General features: G+C 48.0%; 1 protein-coding gene across 1 annotated transcript in view; it reads left to right on the top strand.

Moving 5' to 3' along the window:
• Positions 1–23,472, top strand: part of LOC147692587 (RNA-binding protein 6-like) — a 1,208,024-nt gene that overhangs the window by 994,447 nt on the left and 190,105 nt on the right. The window contains exon 17 of the mRNA XM_086938798.1: positions 12,171–12,290. Within this exon, the coding sequence (XP_086794924.1) occupies positions 12,171–12,290 (120 nt within the window). The remainder of the gene's footprint in view (positions 1–12,170; positions 12,291–23,472) is intronic.

Genomic DNA, 23,472 nt, shown 5'->3' with positions numbered 1-23,472 from the left:
GAATACCTGGAACACAACCACCTGCTTGACGCCTCACAATCAGGATTCCGTGCCAACCACAGGAGGGAGACCACGCTGATTGCTGCCACAGACAACATCAGAACCCTCTTCAACCATGGGGATATTGTAGCATTGAGCCTCCTCAACCTCTCTGGGGTGTTCCACACTGTATCCCACCACACCTTCATCAATAGACTTTACATCAGCATACAGCAAAAAGCCCTCACATGGATCACCTCCTTCCTTGCAAGATGCCCACAGAGCATCTGGCTGCCTCCCTTCACCTCCAAATTCAAGAACATCATATGCAATGTACCTCAGAAATCATCCCTCAACCCCACTTTGTTCAACACCTACATGACCCCACATAATTGTGTACACAGATGACAACTAATCCTCTTTGTACCGAGGAATGAGAAGCTGGGGGCAGGAAGTCTTCAGTTTAAAGTAGAGACTTTTATTTAAGTCTTGTAAGCATATATAACGGACACACAGCAGAGCAGTCCATCTCAGTAGAAGAGGAGATTAGAATACAAGAATAAGAGTTATAGAATAGAAGGAATAGAAAGAGTAAGATAGAAATAGAAGGAAGGAGAGAGAGACAGTAAAAGAGAATATTACACTCTTGCTCACCAGAGACTTCACCACCACCAGAAAAAACTTCTGCGACGTCATGACCATTGTAGCCAACTGGATGAGAGCCAACTGCCTTAAACTCAACTTCGACAAGACAGAAGACTGATCTTTGGGAAAAACACATACACATGGGACCACAGCTGGTGGCCAGCAGAACACAGACCTACACCTGTGCCAACAGACCATGCACACAACTGTAGAAGATCAATTCAAGAGTCCAAATGTAGTTGAATTAAGTAGTTTGATTCAATAGGTGATTCACCCACAGGAGAAGTACCCCTTCAATCCGGAGACCAACAGGCAACTGCTGAAACCCATCGAACACAAGACTGAAGAAGACTCCATACATTCAAAGGACAAAATTCTGCAACAAGAATACATTCCAAGTTGCGCAATAAAGAAATCATTAACAATACATATTCAATTCAAATAGAAATACATCACCATTACATCAATCTAGGCGTCACCCTCTACTGCGAACTGACCATGAAATGACAAGGCAACACTCGCCTCCTCCTGCTTCCACACCTTATGCACGCTCTGCAGAATCTTTAGTTGGATCTCAGCCAACACCAGAAAGACCGTCACTCGGGCACTTGTCACCAGTCGCTTCAATTTTCGGCAACACACTCTACGCCAGCATCTCCACCCAGCTCCTCGGAAACACCAGACCATACAGAACGCTGCAGCCAGACTCATCCTGGACCTACCCAAATGGACCCACATCACCCCCCACCTCAGAAGCCATCACTGACTCCCCATTCAGAAGAGATGCCAGTTCAAGCTCCTCTTGCACACCTACAAAGCTTTAAACGATCAAGGACCGGCCTACATCAACCACAGACTCAACTTCCATCTACGTGTAAGACACCTGTGCTCCTCCTCAATAGCCCTTGCGCTCAACCCCCACATCAATTGCAGCCGCAGCAGGGGCTGCTCTTTCTCCCTAATCACCGCCAAGGTCTGGAATGGCCTCCCCCTCATCTTAGACTGGCGTACTTCAGAAAGAAACTCAAGATTGTTTTTTTTTATGTAGAGCTGTACCCCCAGCATCCTGTTACCCTTAGCGGTGACCGTGCTGGGCTTTACAAATTGTGATTGATTGATTGAAGTCGAGAAATTTGCCATAGATTCCGACAATGTGGTCTGCTAGTATGCTAAGAATGTCTACATGCAATTTGTCATAATGAGAGGTTAGGGATCCTGAAACTGCATCCAAGTTGTTGCGTAGGACATTCCTGAGGTTGGTGCTGGGATTATGCTGGTGTGCCCCAGCATTCTGGCTGCAGTGTGATTTGTGCTTTAAATTACCTTCTTCCCAAAGCTACAGTAGGTCAGAATGACCCGGGGAAGCTGACCCATGAGATCTAAGCGCCTCTTCTTCAAAGGTGATCCTGTGGTCGAACTGGAGGGTGAGGCCTTGGAGGTTAAGAAATTTAACTTGATGGGACACCTTAGGGTGGCAGGAATCAGATGGCATGCAAAGTTGCTAGTTGTATTGTTCCAGGTAGTTAGTTGGATGCATGGGCTAAGTAACACGTGACTGGCCATCTGACATGCCATGCTGGTTGCATCAGCTAGCGGATTGCTCCAGTTAACCTCTCCTCTATTTGAATTATTGGCAGTGTTTGTTTCTGTTCTGAAGGAAGTAGAGTGGTTAAAGACTGTCTCCAGGGGTGATAAGCTTTCCTTTTGCAGATTGGAAAAATATATTAACTATCAATTGACAACGTACCTTGAGACTAGCAGACTATTAAACAGCTCTCAGTCTGGTTTTAGACCCCTTCACAATACCAAGACACTGACCATATTAAATGTTCGCTTGGCACTAATGTCTTGACAATATTGGTTTTACTAGATCTGTCAGCAGCACTTGATACAGTGTATCACCCCCAACTTCTCGACAGACTCCAAGATCTAGGGATTGAAGGAATTGCCCTTAAATGGATAGTGGATTTCCTGCCACAACGATCCCAAACAATCATCCTCTGCCCCGATAGGTCCAGAACGATGCCACTGACTTATGGAGTTCCCAGAGCTTCTGTTCGAGCCCCACACTTAATATTTACATGGACCCTCTCGCTAAGATAGCCAGAGGTTTTGGATTTGCGATTATCTCATACGCTGCTACTTTTCTCATTTGGCTCTAACCTGTCCAAATCTAAAGCCCTGTTCTCCTCCAGGATGAAGGCCATAGCCACCTGGATGTTGGATAACCGACTGCAACTTAATCCTACAAAAACTGAAATGATGCTATTCGGACAAGCCCAACTTCTTTGGGCCCCAGGATGGTGGCCAGCTGAACTGGGCCCAGTCCTTCACCCAAATTGGTAGTAAAAAATATTGGTGTCCGCTTAATCAATCTCTTTCTATGAAAGAACACATTGCTGCCACCAAAGCGTCCTGCTTTCATATGCTACGCCTCTTGAGAAGAGTTTTCCCTCTATTACCTTTCCTCAAGGAAAACCTTGGTTTAAGCCTTGGTAATCAGCCACCTTGATTACAGCAATTCACTTCTGGTGTCCATCAACAAGAATCTACTGTCCAAACTTCAGGTGGTCCAAAACACTGCTGCACGCCATGTCTGCAACCTCCCTGCGCCTGTCCTCAGCCCCTCTTCTGCGGTCCCTACATTGGGTTCCGGTGAAAAAAAGAATCTGTTTTAAATTATGTTGCCTAACCTACCATGCCTTTCATGGCCAAGAGCCTTCATTTCTAGCAGCTAAGATTCTGCCCTACACTTCAGTGAGACTCCTCAGATCAAGTGACAAAGCTTTGCTTAAAGTCCCTACGTTTAAGTAGGCCAGGGCTGGCCACAGATCTTTCTCATTCCTTGCCCTCATCTTTACAATAATCTGCCCACGCAGCTTCATCTCTGTGAAAAACCATTTTCTTTTTAGGAAGGCACTTAAGACTCACCTATTTTAGTCAACTGTAGCCTGTCCTTGTCTCATGCCGAGATAGCCCTTCGGGGCTGTTTCGAGCGTGTAATATCTTAAAATAAGATAACATCAGCAGCGTGGACTTGAGCTGAGGTAATCAGTGTTGTGCGGCACATGTCCTGGGTGCTATGGTTGGCATGAACACTTCATTGTGTGGCACTGGGGGGGCCTGAAATGCACCTACTAAGGGCCAAGGTGCCAAGTTCTCCAATTTCCTGTCCCTACTATCAGAGGAGGAGTTATTGGAAATTAAGTAAAAGGCCATAATCCTTGGGCGCTTTGGCCATGATGAATTCAAGAGTGATATAGAGGCGTGTGCGCAATCTGGTGGGGATGACGTTTGCAAATTCATGATTTCACCACCCTCAACCTCAGTGATAGTAGACGCATCTCTCTTGGCAGGCTGCTTGGAGACTTTATTCCCACCCCCTGCTAGTTGGTCGTCTGTAGACAGCCCCCTCGTGTTCTCCCTGAGCGCATAATAATATGGGCTGATGTGGACTGATAGTGATGTATCAGCACCAGAGGCAGATGCGATCTGGGAGACAGAGACTGGGGGCAGGTATTTGCAAATTGTTTACAGTATATAATAAGTCACTATAGCTGTAGGCCGGTGCTCTGGCTCTTGTTCTAGCGCCACCTCACCCCTCCTGGTAAGGGGCACTTAATAAAGCATGGGGCGGCATAAGCACATAACACACAGGCTCCCAGTTTGGGTTATGAAGGATATTTATTGTTCCTGAACCACTGTTCCTTGTAGTGAGCGGAGACACTTGCTGAGGTACTGTCTGAGATACCCAAGGCACGCTAGATCCCAATGAGCAACGCCGCACAAAAGCCTTGTTCCCGGCTCATGCTCCTGCCTGCGGGGGTGATCCAGGGACTAGACGGACCGCACGCTGTGTTTATTAGAAATTAGGACTCTGGTTCAGGCAGGATTATAATGGATACTGCAGATAGAGGGCCCTGGGAGCACACAGTGAGCGACAGCCCCAATTAGGACCTAGTCTGACCGTCTACGTCACTAACTGGCTGTACCCTTGGGACTCAATGACACCTCACCTTGCAGTTCTTTCTGCAGGTGCATCGGCTGCCAGCTCCCAAGACTGTTGCTAACAGTAACTGTTACTAGACTCCAGCAGTGTGGAGCGAAACAGGGCTATCTTTTTTTGTCCCCTGGCAAACTATTCTGGGCGTGGGGGGGTAGCAGCTGAGCGTAGAAAGTTTAAAGAATGTCCAGGGCAGGAATTGGCAGCAGCAGCAATAGGGGCAAAAATAGATGCTGGCATGTAGGTGTACCCGAGAATGTAAAAGAGCAGCAGGCTTCTAAGGGGCCTTACCTCCAGCAACAGGGTGGCCGGCTGATGACTTGCGCTACCCTACAGTTGCCGCTACAATGCCACTGCAAAGCCTCTAGACTCCTCCTGAGCTGCGACGCCAAACCTGCACTCCCACTTGGTCCTGGCTCCGAACACTTCTGCTCCGGCGGAGCACGGGAGCATGAGACTCAGTACAGCTCCCACGCAGTTCTCACAACAGGTCAAAAACGAAGTCTGCAAAATCCACAGAGCTGTGTGAGACAAGGGGCTGGGGGAAATGGCAGTAAGCGCCCACCGAAGGTGATCAGTGCTGGCCAGGTGGAGCCGGGGCGCCGGATTAACGGGCAATAGTGATGGTAGTCGCGGCACAGGGCTGAGACGCCAAAACGCATCATGAAGCTCACTCTGCTGCCTGCAAGGCTCCTCCTCCTGCTGCGTGTGTATGTGCATGCTCCAAATTCCACAGTGGAATGGGTTAATCAAGAAACTGATGATGGCATATAGTGATGGTGCTTATGTACGATACTGCTCCAACACTTCTGGGAAAGAAAAAGATTAGCGGGGAGCCGCACAATGCCACCTAGGGTCACGTGGGAGCACTGGTGTGGAAACTTCTGGATCCAATCTGGCCCCTAGGGAATTTTCGAACGGTGATGAATCGGGGTTAGATAGAGTAGCCACCTGAAAGAGCATTACTGAAAATAATTAACTTGTAGGAAAGAGCCCCTTTTAACATGGTTACCTCCGCTTTTTGCCTTGTATCTGATGCAACTTTGACTGAAAGTGTACTGGGTCCCCGCTGACCAGGTCCCCAGTACCAGTGTTCTTTCCTTAAACTCTACCTCTGTTCCACAATTGGCACCACTTTAGCCTCCAAGTAAGTCCCTAACAATGGTATCCCTGCTACCTAGGGCTTTGGGACTAAAGAGGGTCCCTAAGGGCTACAGCATGAATTGTGCCACCCTAAGGGAACCCTCACCAAGCTCATGCAAACTGCCATTGTAGTCTGCGTGTCTTGGTGCAGAGAAAAATGAAAAGTCGACATGGCACACATCCCTGTGTACTATACCTGCTAAGTACTATGTGTGGTATAGATAAGTCACCCCTACAGCAGGTCTTACAGCCCTAGGCAGGGTGCACTATACCCCATGTGTCGGCATTTCTGTGTGAGTATATGTGCCCCTGTGATATCCAAGTCCATTCTTAGATACCACAAGTGCCAGGTAACTCATACAGAGTTCATGGGCTGAACTCTTGTGATTATGAGCTCCCCAGCTGCTTGGTGGCTTCACTTTGCCTACAGATGTTTGGTACCAAACAGCTCGTCTTAATAAACCCATGCTGATGCCAGTGTCAGATTTATTAAGCAATGCACCCAGAGGGTACCTTAGGGGTGCCCCCTTGAAAGCATACCGACCACCTCTATCCTGACCCCACTTTTAAGCAGCAAAACAAGTGGAGAAATTATTACATGTATGAGGTGTGTCCATACCAATGCAGCACTACCCCTAGGGTGGACTAACTGATGTGGACACCACCATTTCAGATTCCTCCAACTTCTTTTGGACGTATTAGTCTTCTAGGGTCAGGGTCATGCCTACCTCCCACAGGAAGTAGTCACATAGAGCATGTATCTACCCTAAAGGTAGGTAGCTCATTGGCTACTACATATCACTCCCCCTAATGCCCCTAAATTGAATATTTAGCTGGTGCCCCTGAACCCAAGAACTCAGATTCTACGGATCAATAGAAGGACAAAGAAGAGTCACTGCCTGGTGAGATCTGCAGAAGATCTGTGAACTTTCGTCTTAAACCATTACCTGCTTGCAACTTGTGAGAAAGTGGCTCTTCATATACTGGACTAGAATGAAGTACAGTGTGTATAGAGTCCACCAACCCCAGAGGTATAACAGAGGTTAAAGTCAGAACTGACCTTACTCTCCAAAGTGGTAGCTTGGTCGAGTAGTAAGGCAGTACCAGAGGACAGTGTAAAGAATTTGGTATACACACACACTCAGCAAAAGGTTTAACACACTCAAGGACTGAACTTCAGGCCAATTATTTTTATATCCACAGATATAGTTGTTTTATTTTTAGAACCAACAGTTATAAAAATATACTTTTCTGGTTATGAGTACTTTCATGTAAATACTTGGCAAAAAAGCTGTTTTAAAAGTTCACACACAGAAACTTTTCAATGTAAATCTGACCATGTTATTCAATGGGAGGAAATTCAGGTTGCAGGTAAAGTACGATCGCGTTACTTTTGTAACCCAGCTCTGGTCTCCTAGGGCCAGCACTGGGAGCTTACCTCAAAACAGGTAGGTAATTGTGTTTCAGTATTTTGTATGATTTTTAAAGAATATTTGCAGTTTTCAAAAGTAGACACTTAGAAGAAACTTCATAGAAAAGCAGTTAATGGGTTCCTATGGATAAAATACAGATTACTAGTAAACCCGCTAGGGATTACTTTTACGGTTAAGTACTGGGCTGAGAGGTACAGTACTGGCTCCTCTCCTGATCACAGGTGAGTTCTTCGGAATTCGGATTTTGGCTGATTATATAGGAATATTTTCTGTTTTCAAAACTTCACACTTTGAAAATTTTCGAGTCAAAATGGGTCAATGTTATCCAATGGCAGGTAAGTGAATTCCCGGTTTCCAGGTGAGTACTTGGTTGGTGAAGTTAAGGTTCTGGGTATAGACTCAGGGGGTCCCCCAGGGTCAGGTAAGTACAGTTAGTTCAATCCCAGCGGCACGGGGCGGCCAGGTGCAGAGGTAGGTAGGCCCAATGATATCCAATGAGGGAAAGGTGGCTTTCGGTTGGTGGCTGCTGGCTAGCAGGCCACGCGGCTCTGGGAGCTGGGCTCCTGGTCACTTGCTCAGGGCAAGGGGGGAAGTAGGATAGGACAAAGGGGTCACAGCCAGCGGCACTCGGGCGGCTGGGTGCAGGGTGCTTTTGAGCCTTCGGGCGCTCAATGTTATCCAATGAGGATCCTGAAGAGGGAACAAAGGCTGCAGGCTCGGGGACCGAGACTCTCCAGGGGCGACCAACACTTCGAGAGGTAAGTTGGGATCTTGGAGCACAGGTAGGTACCCCAAAGGGAGGTACAGGGGGCTGTAGGGCGCCGGGTGCAGGGGTGTCTTTGGGTGTCGGAAATGCTTACCCTCAGCTGGTCGCGGTTAGGTTGGCCCCTGGTTCTGAGTCTGCAGGCATCGGCTGGTTTGTCGAGGAGGGTCTTTGGGCACTGGACTTCGGGTCCCAGTCGCCGGGGGGACGTCCTCATGGTATTGGTTTGGGTTGGCCCAGCCCGGGGTTGGCCCAGCCCGGGGTTTGCCCAGCCCGGGCTTGGCTGGTGGAGAGTGGGCTGGTCCGGAGCTTCCTGGTGGGCACCAGGTGGGTTGTTGCAGCAGAGCCTCTGCTGATGGGAGTCCCAATCTTCGAGAGGGTCAAGGCAGGCAGGTCCTCTGGGTGTCCCAAGGTTGCTGTCCGCGGAGGTCGCCGGGATTAGGCAGGAGCAGGTTCCAGGATCAACAGGTCGGTAGGGCTGGGGCCAAGTCAGTTGTTGCTGTCCTGTTGTCAGCAGCTGCGCGGCGGGTCTTCTTCTTCTTGATCTTCTTTCTTCTTTTTGATATCGGGACCTGAGGAAGGAAGGTTCAGGGGTTACAGGTAGGGCAAGGGCAGGGACCAATGGGTCCCTGTCCTGGGGCGAGTACACCCCCTATCCTGCTCCTCTCCTGTGGGAGGGGGGCAGGAGCCTAGCTGGAATTGGGCAGGACTCCACATCTACAAGATGGCCGGGGCCCGGGGTCGTGCTTCACTTCGCCTTTTCCACCTGAGGGGTGGAGTTGGCAAAGGTTGGCACACCCTCCTTCCTGACGTAGTTTTTCCCGCCAGTCTTCCTGCCAGAGTGGGGGTAGAACGGGTGGGGGCCCAGTTGCTGGGTACAGCAAATGGTCTGGAGAAGCTCTCAGAGGCGGTATGGTATGCCTTTGAAGCTTCCCCTTGTTCATCCTGGGGGAGGAGACACAGCAGCTTGCCCAGGATGTGCATTGTTGCAAGCCCAGGAGAGCGGGGGCCCACCACCCAGGGGTCCAGCAACATGGCTGCTGTGTGGCAGCCTCTGCAGCCACTCAGCCCAGACGTGGATTGTAGGTTCCGGTTTTGGAGGGCATCTCTAAGATACCCTCTCGTGCATTTAACATTAAATCCCACACTGGCATCAATGCGGGTTTAATGTGCTGAGAAGTTTGGTACCAAACTTGTCAGTCTTCAGTGTAGCCATTATGGTGCTGTGGAGGTCGTAATGACAACCTCCCAGCACCATATACTCTTAAATGGCATCACTGCTCTCACAGTGCCCAGGAATGGCCCTGGGTACTGTAGGGGCACAGGGCTCATGCACCTGTGCCCTCACCTCTGGCATAGGGCACCCAGCTAGAGGGGTGACTGAAGTATGCCAGGCCAGTGGGTCTGTGGGCATGGCACACAAGGGTGTGGCCATGTCGCCTGTTGTTTTAGTTCTGCACTTAGGCACTCAGCCTGCAAAGGCAGTGTGTGGGTGCCAGGGTACAGGGCCCCTGAAGGTGGCACAATAAGTGCTGCAGCCCTCAGGGGTCTTCTCTGGTCACCATGCCCTGGGTACCTAGGGTCCATTTACTAGGGGCTGACAGGTGGCCAGATATGCCAATTGGGTATTTTGTTTCAGCATAGCTTTTCTTTTTAGGGAAGGAACACAGGCCCTGGGTACCTGATTGGCAGGGGCCCAGGGCACACTCAGTCAAAGCACATCAGCAGTTCAGAAACAAAGTGGGGGGCATACCAAGGCAAGAAAAGATGGCACTTTCTCACACAACTCTCTCGACAATCGCGACAGAGTGGCTCGTCATGCAAGCTGGAGATATACCACAGCCTTTGGTAGTCTACCAGCACTTCGAAAACCGCCTACAGTCTTCCTTGGAGTAAAAGAGCTACTCCCTAGCAGTTCGAGGCTGCGAGAAGCAGAGGCTCCCTGGCCCGACCAACTCTGCAGCTGACCACGAAGAGGTGCTCGTGCTCTGGAGGGTCAGATCTATCTCCACCCAGTGTGAAGATATCAGGACCAACCGGAGCCATGTAGCAGCAATACCTGGGGTACCGGACAGCCTACACCAAACACTGCAAGTGAGAGTCCTAGCCAGATTCCTACTGCACCACGTCTGAGCAGCCGTCGAGGGACGTCAGCATCACAGAGACCCACTTCGTGAAGGGACCAGCTGTCCTGATTTTGCCCCTGCCAGCTGTTTGTCTCTAACCGCGAGGAGCACTTTTGCGCACCGAGCCCAGCCAACCTAACCACTCTGCACCCAAGCCGCCGAGCCTGGTTATGGAAGTACCGGCTGTTCCCCTTTGCTCCTAGCCCCCGTTTCGGAGCTCTCTGACTTGTCCCCAAGTCCCCTTTGCAGCCTGTTTCCAGGTGGTCTAATTAACACCCCAGCACACGTCAAATTCTACAAAAGGTCTCCCAGTTGTCACAACAGCAAACCAATAATAATGCATCACACTGTGAAACCAATGTAAATGTCTTGTGTTCTCTTTTTCAAGATTTATTCATGTAGGCTTCAGAATCGGCTCTCATCAGCCAACACGTATTTCGTCGCGTTTGGGGTGTTGTCCCGCAACTTCCTCAAGGCTGTATAGATATAAACATACAAACCTTAATGCCAGAGTGTGAAGTGCGCAAAAAGAGACTCAGTAAAAAATTATCACGACCAAAATTCACAGATAACTCCCGTGCCCACTGGATTCAATCCACTATACGTAAAAACACCACCTCTCCAGGTAATATTAAGATCGAAGTGTGAAAGGGGTTAAACCCCGTAAATCGGATATGAAAAAATTAATACCCTTTATAAATACCTATATACTTCAAGTAGTAATTCTTCTGTAAAAAGAAAAAATTAAGGCAGAGCCAAGTAAGTCTGAATGTAACCCCCTCCTTATATAAAAGTCAATGTATCTGAGTCATACAATAGGTTGTCGGCACCTACTTGGTTTGTGGTTACATTTCCGGACCACAAAGGGTTTCTGTATCTGAACGGCGTGTCCCATGTAAAATCATGTTTATTTCTCTGTATCCCTATATGATTCACTTTAAAAGTTTCTGTAAAGGTCATATAGATAACATTAATTATATGTCACTCAGACGGCAGAGAATCCTACTCTTTCTTGTTGAAGTATGACCCTTAATGTCTGCCAAGGAATTACAAATAGATCTCAAAATCTTTAATCTAGAATCTACTAACTCAGGTGTACCGCTCCAAATAACATGTATATTATATACGACATTTTTAAGTGTAAACATTTCACGGAAAAGGAGTCAGTCATTTTGGCGGCATTTACACCATTACGATATTCTCCAATTATATTTCAAAGTGTATCCTACATCTAAAACAAACCACATGTCTGCCCTCCAGCTTTTCACCCGTCTAACACTAATTGATGTTCACACAATTATTAACACAACGCGGAGTTCTATTCCCTACGTATCGCTCAAGCAAGTGCAGTGGATATTAAATACACAAAACAAGGAAACGTGGTAACTTTCCTTGAAAGAAACAATCATTAGCAAATAAACTCCCTACTTGCACTTGTTTACATGCTTATATAATTATATACCAAAACAATGCCTTCTCTCTATGGCCACATCTTATCCCAAATAAACACTGTTTCTCGTATCAGCGCTCTTACCCCAAATCCATATCTTCGTGTGAATCGGCGTTCTTATTGTACCCGTGTGTGGCAACAGAAGCCAAACAAAAAGAACCGGCTCCTTATATGCCGGATTACCCAGATTCAGTCTCAAATACGTGCGGGCCCGAGACACCTATTTCCAATGAGACGCATGGAAATAAAACTAACATAAACTCCTCCTGAAAATCGCCGTCATATTGTAGTGGGTTCTAACTATTAAAAAAACGGCAAAACTCGAGTTTTACACTAAAATGTGAACTAAATAACCCATCAGACACTCATATCTGGGAATGACATAGATTTGCTGGTAATTTTGGCAAACTGCCATTGGAAGTTTGAGATAACATTTCTCTGGTGCTCTGTTGATGAAGATATAACCCCCATAGCATTTGAGGTTTGTAGAGTTTCTAAACCATACAACACCAGAATTTATTCAAGCTGGAGAAGTAGTATTGCAGATGAATTGTTTCCTTTTAGCAATGGTACCCCACTTTTGTTTCATCCATTAATTTATTATTTGTATCTAATATTTTTCTGCCAGAACTCCAGAAACAAAGATCGAGATTCCCGGAGATCAACAACTGAGCAAAAGGAAGAGATTCTCTGTGGGCGAGGGGAGAGAAAGGCACCAAGAACTGGGAAGGCAACCTTTACAGAGAAGGTATGAATTATCATTTTTGAATCAAATATATCTCAATGATGCTTTACGTCACCTGACATTCACTAACTCATGTTGCTTGTCCCCATTTAAGTTGTCTTTGTTGTGCTTTTGCATAGTGACCTATTTTCCTGGGATATTTATATCATATGTGCTTTTTGCTTCTTGAAATAGCCCTTCAAAAAAGAAAAGTTAATGTCAAGACACTTGTAGCTTAAGAGCTTGATGGGCAAGTCAAGTAAGAGGAATCCCCATATTATATAGGGTCACATATTGTGAACTTTACTATGCTCCCAAGTGTTCCTCTTAAGGGTCACACAATTTAACTATCCTAGTAAAATGCAGACTTGCCAAAGAAGCAAGTTTACAAGTCTTGAGCTTGTTTAAGTAAATCAACCAATCAATCATCCATTTGTATAGCCCACTACTCAAAGTGGGGGGGTAGCAGCTACTCCTCGAACAGCCAGTTCTTGAGATGTCTCCTGAAGGTCAGGAGGTCCTGGGTCTGGCACAGATGGATGGGGAGGGTGTTCCACGTCTTGGCGCGAGGTAGGAAAAGGATCTGCCGCTGGTGGTGGTTCTGTGTATGCGTGGGACGGTTGCGAGGGCGAGGTCAGGGCAGCGAAGCTGGCAAGTCAGGGTGTAGAAGGTGAGACGCTTGTTGAGGTATGCTTATGCTGGTCGGGCGTTGAGGAGTGCTTTGTGAGCGTGGGTGAGGAGCTTGAAGGTGATCCTCTTGTTGACTGGGAGACAGTGCAGGTCTTTCATGTGGGCAGTGATGTGGGTGTGGCAGGGGATGCCGAGGACTAGGCGTGCTGAGGCGTATTGTTCGAGGCATATGGGCTGCAGATGGTACATTATGAATAGATCGCCATCTGGTGTTGGGCTCGGATGATTGCACTTTGTTTTTCTCTTGGAGAGTCTTTTGTATCTTGGTGACTCCTCCCTTGGTTGGTAGTGAGCATGGGCATCGGCTCCATCCTTAGATTGTTTTTTTCCGCCATCGGGTTCGGATGAGGATCGAGACGCTCCAGATCAACTTAAGAAAAAAGTGATTTATCGGCGCGTATTCCCTTTCCAATTCGACGGTATTGTTATCGATCGCGTTTCATTTCCATTCCGACGCGTTGCGAATTCAAAATCGAAGAAAAGACTTTGATCTACGTCGACGAACAGGAGGCCTTTCTCGACGCAGTCAAGCCCGGAGTCCATGGAAAGGACTCCATTCAAAAAATGTCCAACGTGTGGTGCTAAGTTCCCACACAAGGACCTACACGAGGTGTGCAACCTCTGTCTATCGCCTGAACACGAATCCAGGGACTGCGAAGCCTGCGCAGCATTCTCCTCCAAGCTAACGATTAGAAATCGTCGAGCTCGAAGACACGAGGTTTCCAGAATGCAGTCGGAGGCGATCCCGGAGCTGTTCGGAGACGAGCAACTTGAGGAAGAAGAGGATCATGAGGATCAGTCGGGGTCGGAAGGGGACCAGTCGGATGTTGAAGAACTCGACGTGCAACAAACCGTGTGTGACGACGTCCCCTTACCGAAAAACCGACCCCGTGCGTTAACGACCCCGCCTTCGAGCCCGGTCAAACCGCAGAAAAAAGTTTCCGACGCCCCGCCCTCGGGCCCGGCAACGAAACCGAAACTGAAACCGAAACACTCGGCCTCCCACCATGTCGGATCCGAGAAAAGATCGACATCGACTTCGACACCGAAGCTACATACAAAGGAAAGCTCGGTATCGAAACATTCCATGTCGAAACAGAAATATGATTCGTCGTCCAAGACTCACTCGATACCCAGGAAGTCGGAATCGAGTAGACACTCGGTGCCGAAAACACCGAACACTGACGATCGAAAACATAAGCACCTTTCGGAACCAGGGCCTTCGGTACCGATTCAGGAGCAACAGACAGATCCCAAACAAAAGATTTTGTTTATCGATCCGCAAACTGGCAAAGTAGTGACGAAGAAGAGAAAGAATGAACAGACAGAAGATAAATCTCTTCCTTCAAAAAAGAGAACACTGGGGACAAATACAACTCCTCCTGCTTCTCCTCGACCAAAAGGCACACCCTCTTCTCCTATTCCTCACACTATGCCAAATATTCCTACACCTTCCACACCAAGACCATCTACACCTCAGTCTGATGTAGACAGTGATCCAGGGGAGGGAGAACCTCAAGGGGATGATGAAACCATCCCAGATGAGGATGACCCATGGGAAAATTATGACGTAGGGTCAGATGAGGACAACGACCCAGAGTTATATCCCTCAAAGCCTTCACCACCTGATGATAACACAGGGTTTGTACAGCTCATTAATAGGGCAGCAAAATACCATAAGGTAGATATACATACAGAACCTCAAATATAGGATTTCCTGTTAGAGACGCTACCTAATGCACAAAGAACATCAGGTACTCTCCCTATGTTGAAGGGTCATCTCAGTCACACAGAAGAAATATTCAAAGACCCAGTGAGGACTAGGGTGTTAAACCCAAGGATTGATAAAAAATATAAGGCGGCTCCAAAGGATCCAATATTTATCAAAGGACATGTACCTCTGGACTCGCTTGTAGTCTCAAACGCTCGTAAAAGAGCAAACTCATTATCTACAGGAGAGGCTCCTCCACCTGATAAAGAGTCAAAATTAATAGATGCATCAGGCAAGAGAGTAGCATCACAAGCGGCAAATAGCTGGCGTATAGCCAATACACAGGCACTACTGGCACGTTATGACAGGGCACATTATGATGAATTAGAAAAACTCATCACACATCTCCCCAAAGAACATCAGAAAAAGGCAGATCAGTTAATACAGGAAGGTAAAATAATAACTAATACTTCCATTAAGTGCGCCCTAGACGCAGCAGACACTGCAGCAAGATCCATCAACACCAGTGTCATGTTAAGGAGACATGCATGGCTTAGAATCTCAGGATTCAAACAGGAAGTACAAACGTCCTTACTGAACCAACCATTTGATCAAAAGACACTGTTTGGTTCAAGCACAGATGAGACCTTAGAAAAAATGAAAAAAGATACAGAAACGGCGAAGTCAATGGGAGCATTGCAACAGCCAACACAAAGAGGTTCCTTTCGTAGATCCACCTATAGAGGGGGCTCAAAAAATACAGGAACAAATCAGCAATCCAGCTCTTTCACACCTACATCACCCAAAGGCAATTCAAGAGGAAATTACAGGGGTAACAACAACAAAGGTAGAGGCCGCGGAAATAATAACAATCGCAACGCCTCAACCCCAAAACAGTGACTTCATAGAACTCCCCCCAGACCACATAACACCGGTCGGGGGACGTCTATCACAGTTCCTACCTGTCTGGGAAAACATCACATCAGACAAGTGGGTGAGACAGATTATCCAACATGGTTATTGCCTGGAACTCACAGCTACCCCTCCAAACATCCCCAATGAGTCAAGATCATCTGACATTGTTAAAAGAAGAGGTACTAGCACTTCTACAAAAGCATGCAATAGAGAAGGTCCCAAAAAATCAACAAGGGACAGGAGTATACTCTCTATACTTCCTAATCCCCAAAAAAGACGGGTCCCTAAGACCAATATTGGACCTCAGACCTCTCAATGCTTACATAAATTCGGAGCATTTCCACATGGTCACGCTCCAACAAGTACTCCCTTTACTGAAGAAAGGGGACTTTCTTTCTACACTGGATCTAAAAGACGCTTACTTTCATATCCCAATTCACAAAGCCCACAGAAAATACCTAAGGTTTGTAGTAGAAGGACAACACTATCAGTTCAAAGTCCTTCCGTTCGGTGTCACAACAGCACCGAGAGTTTTCACAAAATGCCTAGCTGTGGTGGCAGCACACCTAAGAAGACAACAAATACATGTCTTCCCATACTTGGACGATTGGCTAGTAAAGGCCAAGTCACAAGAACAATGTCTTCACAACACACAGAAGACAATTCAATTGCTGCACCACCTAGGGTTTACGGTGAACTACAAAAAGTCACACCTGCAACCAAACCAGATTCAGCAATACCTGGGGGCTACGATAGACACACAAAATGCAATAGCATACCCCAACCCAATCAGGATACAGACAATGGTCGGGTTAATACAAAGATTTCAACCACAACACTCACTACCAGCACGAGTGTTTATGCAACTGTTAGGCATGATGTCCTCCTGCATACTGCTAATACCACATGCCAGGCTACAAATGCGTCCACTACAGGAGTGTCTAGCGACACAGTGGAATCGGGCTCAAGGTCAGATTACAGATCTGGTGTTGGTAAACGACCGGACGTATCGCTCTCTGAAGTGGTGGAACACAGAAAACATTTCCAAGGGACGGTCGTTCCTAGAGCCAATTCCACAAGTGATAATAACAGCGGACGCATCGCTCTCCGGATGGGGAGCGCATATGGACAAATACACAGTACAGGGGAAGTGGAGTGTGCAGCAAAAGAAACTGCACATCAACTACCTGGAACTATTAGCAGTATTTCTAGCACTAAAGGCTTTCCAAATGCAAATAACAAGCAAGGCAGTCCTGATCAGAACAGACAACATGACTGCAATGTATTATATTCAAAAACAGGGGGGGACACACTCTCTCCAACTATCCAAACTAGCACAGGACATTTGGAGATGGGCCATTCCTCAAAAGATCTATCTGTTAGCAGAACACCTACCAGGAGTTCAAAATCAGATAGCAGACATCCTAAGCAGACAGTCAGAACAAGTACACGAATGGGAGCTGCACGACCAAATACTGCAGCCATTCTTCCAAAAATGGGGGCAACCAGAGATAGATCTGTTTGCCAATCATCAGAACGCAAAATGCAAAAACTTCGCATCCAGGTACCCACACCAACGGTCCCAGGGCAATGCACTATGGATAAATTGGTCCAACAAATTTGCTTACGCGTTCCCTCCGCTCCCACTAATTCCGTTACTGGTTCGGAAACTGCAGCAACACTCAATGACAATGATACTAGTGGCACCCACGTGGGCAAGACAGCCGTGGTTCACCACGCTACTACAACTCTCACAAGTGCCACATCAAAAACTAAGAATATTACCCATGCATCTTACACAGAACCATGGAGAAATAATGCACCCAGATCCCAAACACCTGAACCTAGCGATCTGGCTCCTGAGGTCATAGAGTTTGGATATTTAGATTTACCACCAGAATGTATGGAAATCATTAAACAAGCAAGACGTCCTACCACCAGAGCATGCTATGCAGCAAAATGGAAAAGGTTTGCTATACACTGTAACAGTAAGCATATCAACCCTCTGGACGCATCCACTAAACAAATCATTTGCTATTTACTACACTTGCAGCAATGTAACTTAGCAAATACCTCTATCAGAGTTCATCTCGCAGCCATAGCGGCGTACCTACAAAACAGGCAACATCTTTCCCTGTTCAAAGTACCAGCAATTAAAGCTTTCATGGAAGGACTCAAAAGAGTCATTCCACCAAGACGACCACCTTCCCCAGTCTGGAATCTCAACATAGTACTTACCAGACTAATGGGGCCACCCTTTGAACCTATGCATAGGTGTGAAATACAATTCCTCACATGGAAGGTGGCCTTCCTCATAGCTATCACGTCACTTAGAAGAGTAAGTGAGTTGCAGGCTTTTACGATTCAAGAACCATTCATGCAGTTACACCAAAATAAAGTGGTTCTTAGAACAAACCCAAAATTCTTACCAAAGGTAATTTCGGCATTCCACATCAATCAGTCTGTGGAATTACCGGTTTTCTTTCCAAAACCACAAACAGTAGCAGAAAGAGCCCTACATACATTGGATGTTAGAAGGGCAATAGTGTACTACATAGAAAGAACACAAACTTTCAGAAAGACAAAACAGCTATTTGTTGCGTTTTCTCCTACACATAAAGGCAATCCCATCTCTAAAGCGGGCATTGCCAGATGGATTGTAAAATGCATTCAAATATGCTACTTAAAAGCAAAGAGAACATTAACTGTTCCTCCTAGAGCTCATTCTACACGTAAACTAGGAGCATCTATGGCATTTTTGGGAAACATACCACTAGATGACATATGCAAAGCAGCTACCTGGGTTACACCGCACACCTTCACAAAACACTATTGTGTAGATGTGCACACAACACAGCAAGCTAGAGTGGGACAGGCAGTATTAAAAACTTTATTTCAGACAGTTGCAACAGACACGGGCAACCACCGCTAGGGAGAGAACTGCTGTATAGTCTATTCATAATGTACCATCTGCAGCCCATATGCCTCGAACGGAATATGCTACTTACCAGTATGCATCTGTTCTTGGCATAGAGGGCTGCAGAGTGGTACATGCCCTCCCAGCCTCCCCGGAAACCTGTGTCTGTTAAAACATTATCTTATTTAGATACACCTACATGGGCATTCTTATCTGTATTCTATCATACTACTCCATCTAACCCTACTATGGCAAAACAATCTAAGGATGGAGCCGATGCCCATGCGCACTACCAACCAAGGGAGGAGTCACCAAGATACAAAAGACTCTCCAAGAGAAAAACAAAGTGCAATCATCCGAGCCCAACACCAGATGGCGATCTATTCATAATGTACCACTCTGCAGCCCTCTATGCCAAGAACAGATGCATACTGGTAAGTAGCATATTCCTTCTGGAGTTTGGCCGTGGTTCCAGCATAGAGGGTGTTGACGTAGTCCAGTCTGCTGCTGACGAGTGCTTGAGTGACCGTCTTTCTGGTTCCGGTGGGGATCCATCTGTAGATCTTGCGAAGCATGCAGAGGGTGTTAAAGGAGGAGGAGGAGACGGCGTTGACTTGTTGGGTCATTGAGAGTGATGAGTCCAGGATGAACCCCAGGTTGCGTGCTTGGCCGGTGGGTGTCAGTGCGGCTCCCAGGAGATGAGCCGAGGATGAGGACCTCTGTCTTGTCTGAGTTCAGTTTCAGGCGACTCTTCTCCATCCAGTCGGCGACGGCCTTCAGTCCTTCGTGGAGGTTCGTTTTGGCGGTGGCGGAGTCCTTGGTGAGTGAGAGGATCTGCTGGGTGCCGTCGGTGTAGGAGACGATGTTGAGGTTGTGCGAGCGGACGATGTTGGCGAGTGGAGCCATGTAGATATTGAAGAGGGTAGGGCTGAGGGATGATCCTTGGGGCACGCCGCAGATGATCTTGGTGGCTTCAGAGCGGAATGGCGGGAGGCGGACCCTCTGTGTTCTGTTGGTGAGGAAGGAGGTGATCCAGTCCAGGGCCTTGTCGCTGATTGCTGCGTCGTGGAGGCATGTGCGAGGGGTGTGGTGTCAGACGGTGTCGAAGGCGGCCGAGAGGTCCAGGAGGATGAGGGCCGTGGTTTTGCCATTGTCCAGCATGGTCCTGATGTCATCGGTGGCAGCAATGAGGGCAGTTTCGGTGCCATGATTGCTGCGGAATCCTAATTGGGACTGATCCAGGATGTTGTTCTCCTCGAGGAAGTGGGTCAGTTGACTGTTGAGGATCTTTTCGATGACTTTTGCCGGGAATGGGAACAGGGAGATGGGCCGGAATTTCTTGAGGTCCTTTGGGTCCGCTGTGGGTTTTGTGACTAGTGATTTGATCTCAGCGTGCTTCCAGCTTTCCGGGAAGGTGGCGGTTATGAAGGAGCTGTTGATGATCTTCCGGAGTTGGGGTGCGATGATGTGGTTAGCTTTGTTGAAGATGTGGTGAGGGCAGGGGTCGGATGGTGAGCCGGAGTGGATGGTGTTCATGGTCTTGATGGTATTGTCGTCGTTGACGTGGGTCCAGGAGGTTGGTGAGGCTGGAGGGTGGTGAATCTGTGGTGTTAGCGGCTGTTGATAGAGTCTGGGTGTTGAAACTGACGTGGATGTCTACGATCTTGCGGAGAAAGAAGGTGGCTAGTGAGTCGCAGATGTCTTGCGACGGTGGGATGTCGTTGGCGCTGGAGCTCGAGAGTTCCTTCACGACGTTGAAGAGCTCTTTACTGTTGTGTGTGTTGTCGATGCGTTCCTGGAAGGAGGCCTTTTTGGTGGCTCGAAGTAGTTGGTGGTGCTTGCAGCTGGCATCCTGAGGGCAGCGTAGTTGTCCGGTGTCTGTTTGTGGCGCCACTTCTTCTTGAGCCTTCAGCAATTCCACTTGGACTCCTGGAGGTCGGTGGTGAACCAGCTGATCATTCTGTCTGTACGTCTGTTTGAGGGTTTCTTGATCGGGCGAGAGTGTTGGCACGGTCGTCAATTTATTGGCTAAGGTTGTGAGCAGCGGTGTCGGTTGGTGGGTTACGGGCGAGGGTGGTGATGAGCTGGTGTTCTTGGTCAAGCTGCGGTGTGGGATCTGTTGCGGGTAGTGGTGCGTTGTGGGTTTCTTGAAGGTGAAGTGGACGCAGTGGTGGTCAGTACAGTGTGTGAGAAGTTGGCCTGATATGTGATGTCCACTATTCTAGTGGGCACCCTGTATCAGTCCAAACAACCCTTATGGTGATGGTTGTAAAGTCAACCTTATAGACCAGCTATCCTAGAGGTAGCATGGACAAAGCAGTCTTAGGCTAAAACTTCAGAGGGCATGTAAAGTCAGCTGTTTTATCATATGTAACCCCTTGAATACCAAATGAAAGGACACCACACAGGATATATATAAAATATATATGTATTTATTTCTAAACAACCCCTCTGAGCTCTTTATGAGATCAGAGGCACAAGCACATAACAAGTTACTCAATTATCATACAATAAGTTGCACAAAATACAGTAGAGCCCTAGGGGCACTTCAAACCATATATTAAAATAGTGGTATAAGAACCACGTCACAAACAAAGGAAAGGCCTAGGGCCTGGGGAATCGCTGGGGCTACACTGTATTACCAAAGGATAGGAGTAGGAGGCCCGGGGGAGGCGTGTGCAGTGTCTTTACACAAACGCAAGTTACCATAGAGTTAGAATGGGAACGAAAGAATTGGAAACTAGTTCTTTTAGGTCACTTCCGGATGGGCTAGTAGAAAGCTACTTGAAAGTTAGACACTAGGATAGTTAATACCCACAGGAGCACCGGAGTACTCGCGTTACCTCACCCACAGGAAGCGGGTGCATAGGTGTCAAAGTGTGTCGGGTTTCGTCGCTGAATCCTCTGGAGCCTGGAAGAAAGATGCTGCAGGCGACCAGGAGAGAAGTGTCCGGTTGGATCCAAGGGCGGATCGAGGATGAAGAGTACCTGAAAGCAGAGGGGACAGAGTCTGGGTCACTAGCCAGTGACCAGGAAGGAACCAGGCGATGTTGCGAAGCAATCAGGTGATGTCGTGAAGCTTGTCTCTGCAGCCACGTGGACCAGGAGGCGTCGACGACGACCAGGAGTCAGGCATGGACTGTCCCACGAAGGCTCTCGCTGTCGGTGGTGTCGGCTTCCGGATAGGAGTCAACAAGCCTTGGCTAAGGCAACCCACGCAGGAATCGAAGATGGCTTCTTAATCAGACCAGCAAGGTCCTTTTCTGGGGAGCAAGGGCCAGTCTGGAGCAACCAGACCAGTGGTGTAGATTCAAGATTTCGTCGTCACAGAGGCCACTAGCCAACGGGCAAGTGACCGGACAGACGCGTCGAGCAGGAAAATGCAAAAGGGCCCCACGCAGCACTCGTGGAGTGTGAAGGGATGATCTTTGGTGCAGATGATGCTCGGGCTGGGGCTTCTCAATCCCCAATGCACAACTTCGAGGGCGCCTCAGAAGTTTCACGGAAAGCAATTCGCTGGCTTTCCAAGATGGCCGGTCCCAGGTCTCACGTCGCCTCCACGGGTCTCAGCTTTGCTGTGGCTGTGGATCGGGCTGAAGGAAGTCTGGAAGTCCGGGTCTTGTCAGGCTCTGTGTTCGGGCTCCGGCGGGAGCGACGACAAAGCAAACCGTTGATCGCTTCATGGTGTCTGCTTGTCCAGGGTGGTCACTCCTTGATCACAAGGGAGATTCTTCAGTTTTCTATCTTCAAGCAGAACGTCGAAGGTCCAGAGTTTCATTTCAAGTTTCAGTCAGGATTAATCTAAAATCTTGGGACTCGGCTCCTACCTATATACCAAATCTAAGGCTGATTAGCTGCTAGGTCCCTCCTATGGGTGGGACCAGGGAAGCGGGTGGTTACACCCCTTTCCCTTTGTCCAGTTTCGCGCCAGAGCTGGGGCTGGAGTGCCCCAGCACCGGTTTGAACTGGTCTATGCATGGGACACCTTGTGTGCCCCAGGCAGTGTCTCATTTCTTTCAGCCCTCCCTACCCCAATACACTATAGCCTGTCTGGGGTGGTGCTAGCACCTCCCAAGACAGGAAACCTATTGTCCAAGCCTCCCTCGCTGGAAGGACTCCCAGCAGCAGGAGGTCAGACTTGTGTCTGTGGCAGCAGCATCCATTTTGTGATGCTGAGGTTCTGGTTAACTTTAACCGGGATTAGTAGGAACAACATGTCTTCTCCCTCTAGAAGGGTGGAATGCTACCCCCGCCGCCAGAACTGGCGAGGGGGTAGTATTCCAAAGCGTATGACACCTTACACGACATGTTTTGATAAAGCCAAACCAGAGTTAGCATTCATAATGCACTTAAGAGTATATGGTATGGCTATATCCTAGAACAGCTATAAGGACATGGTTCCGAAAGCTGCACATAGGCTCAGCTCTTGCTAGAGCCTCATCTCACATAAAACCAAGCACTCTGCCTCCAGGATTATTAAGACCTGCCATAGGAGTGACTTATAGGTGTCTATGTGTCTAGATATAAGGTTAGATATAGGAATACTATATCTAAGCAAGGGGTGATTACACAACCTTGCCCCAGCTGAGTGATCAGCCAGTTGTCAGTTTGGATGGCCAGCCAGGGGTGGCAAAAGATATGCTGCAGCCCCTGGTAGGCCTTGGATGCACCTATGCCCTGGGTACCTATAGTACACTGTACAGGGCCTCATAAGGTGACCAAATATCCAATTGGAGATGTACCTAAAGTACATGGAGTCCATTTTACAGTGAGAGCAGATAGCCTGGGGCCCTGAGTAGCAGGATCCCAGGCCAACTAAGTCGAAAACCAGCTAAACACTAGGCAAAAAATCTGGGGTAACCATAGTCAGGTATCCACCTTCCTACACAGTGGAGCTCAGCGGTGTGGCTGAAGGTGATGTGTGGTGGGTTTCTTGGAGGTGAAGTGAACACAGTGGTGGTCAGTCCAGTGGA

This window comes from Lissotriton vulgaris, chromosome 9 (assembly GCF_964263255.1).
Source record: "Lissotriton vulgaris chromosome 9, aLisVul1.2, whole genome shotgun sequence".
Lineage (NCBI taxonomy): Eukaryota > Metazoa > Chordata > Amphibia > Caudata > Salamandridae > Lissotriton > Lissotriton vulgaris.
This window is presented reverse-complemented; position numbering and strand designations above follow the sequence as displayed.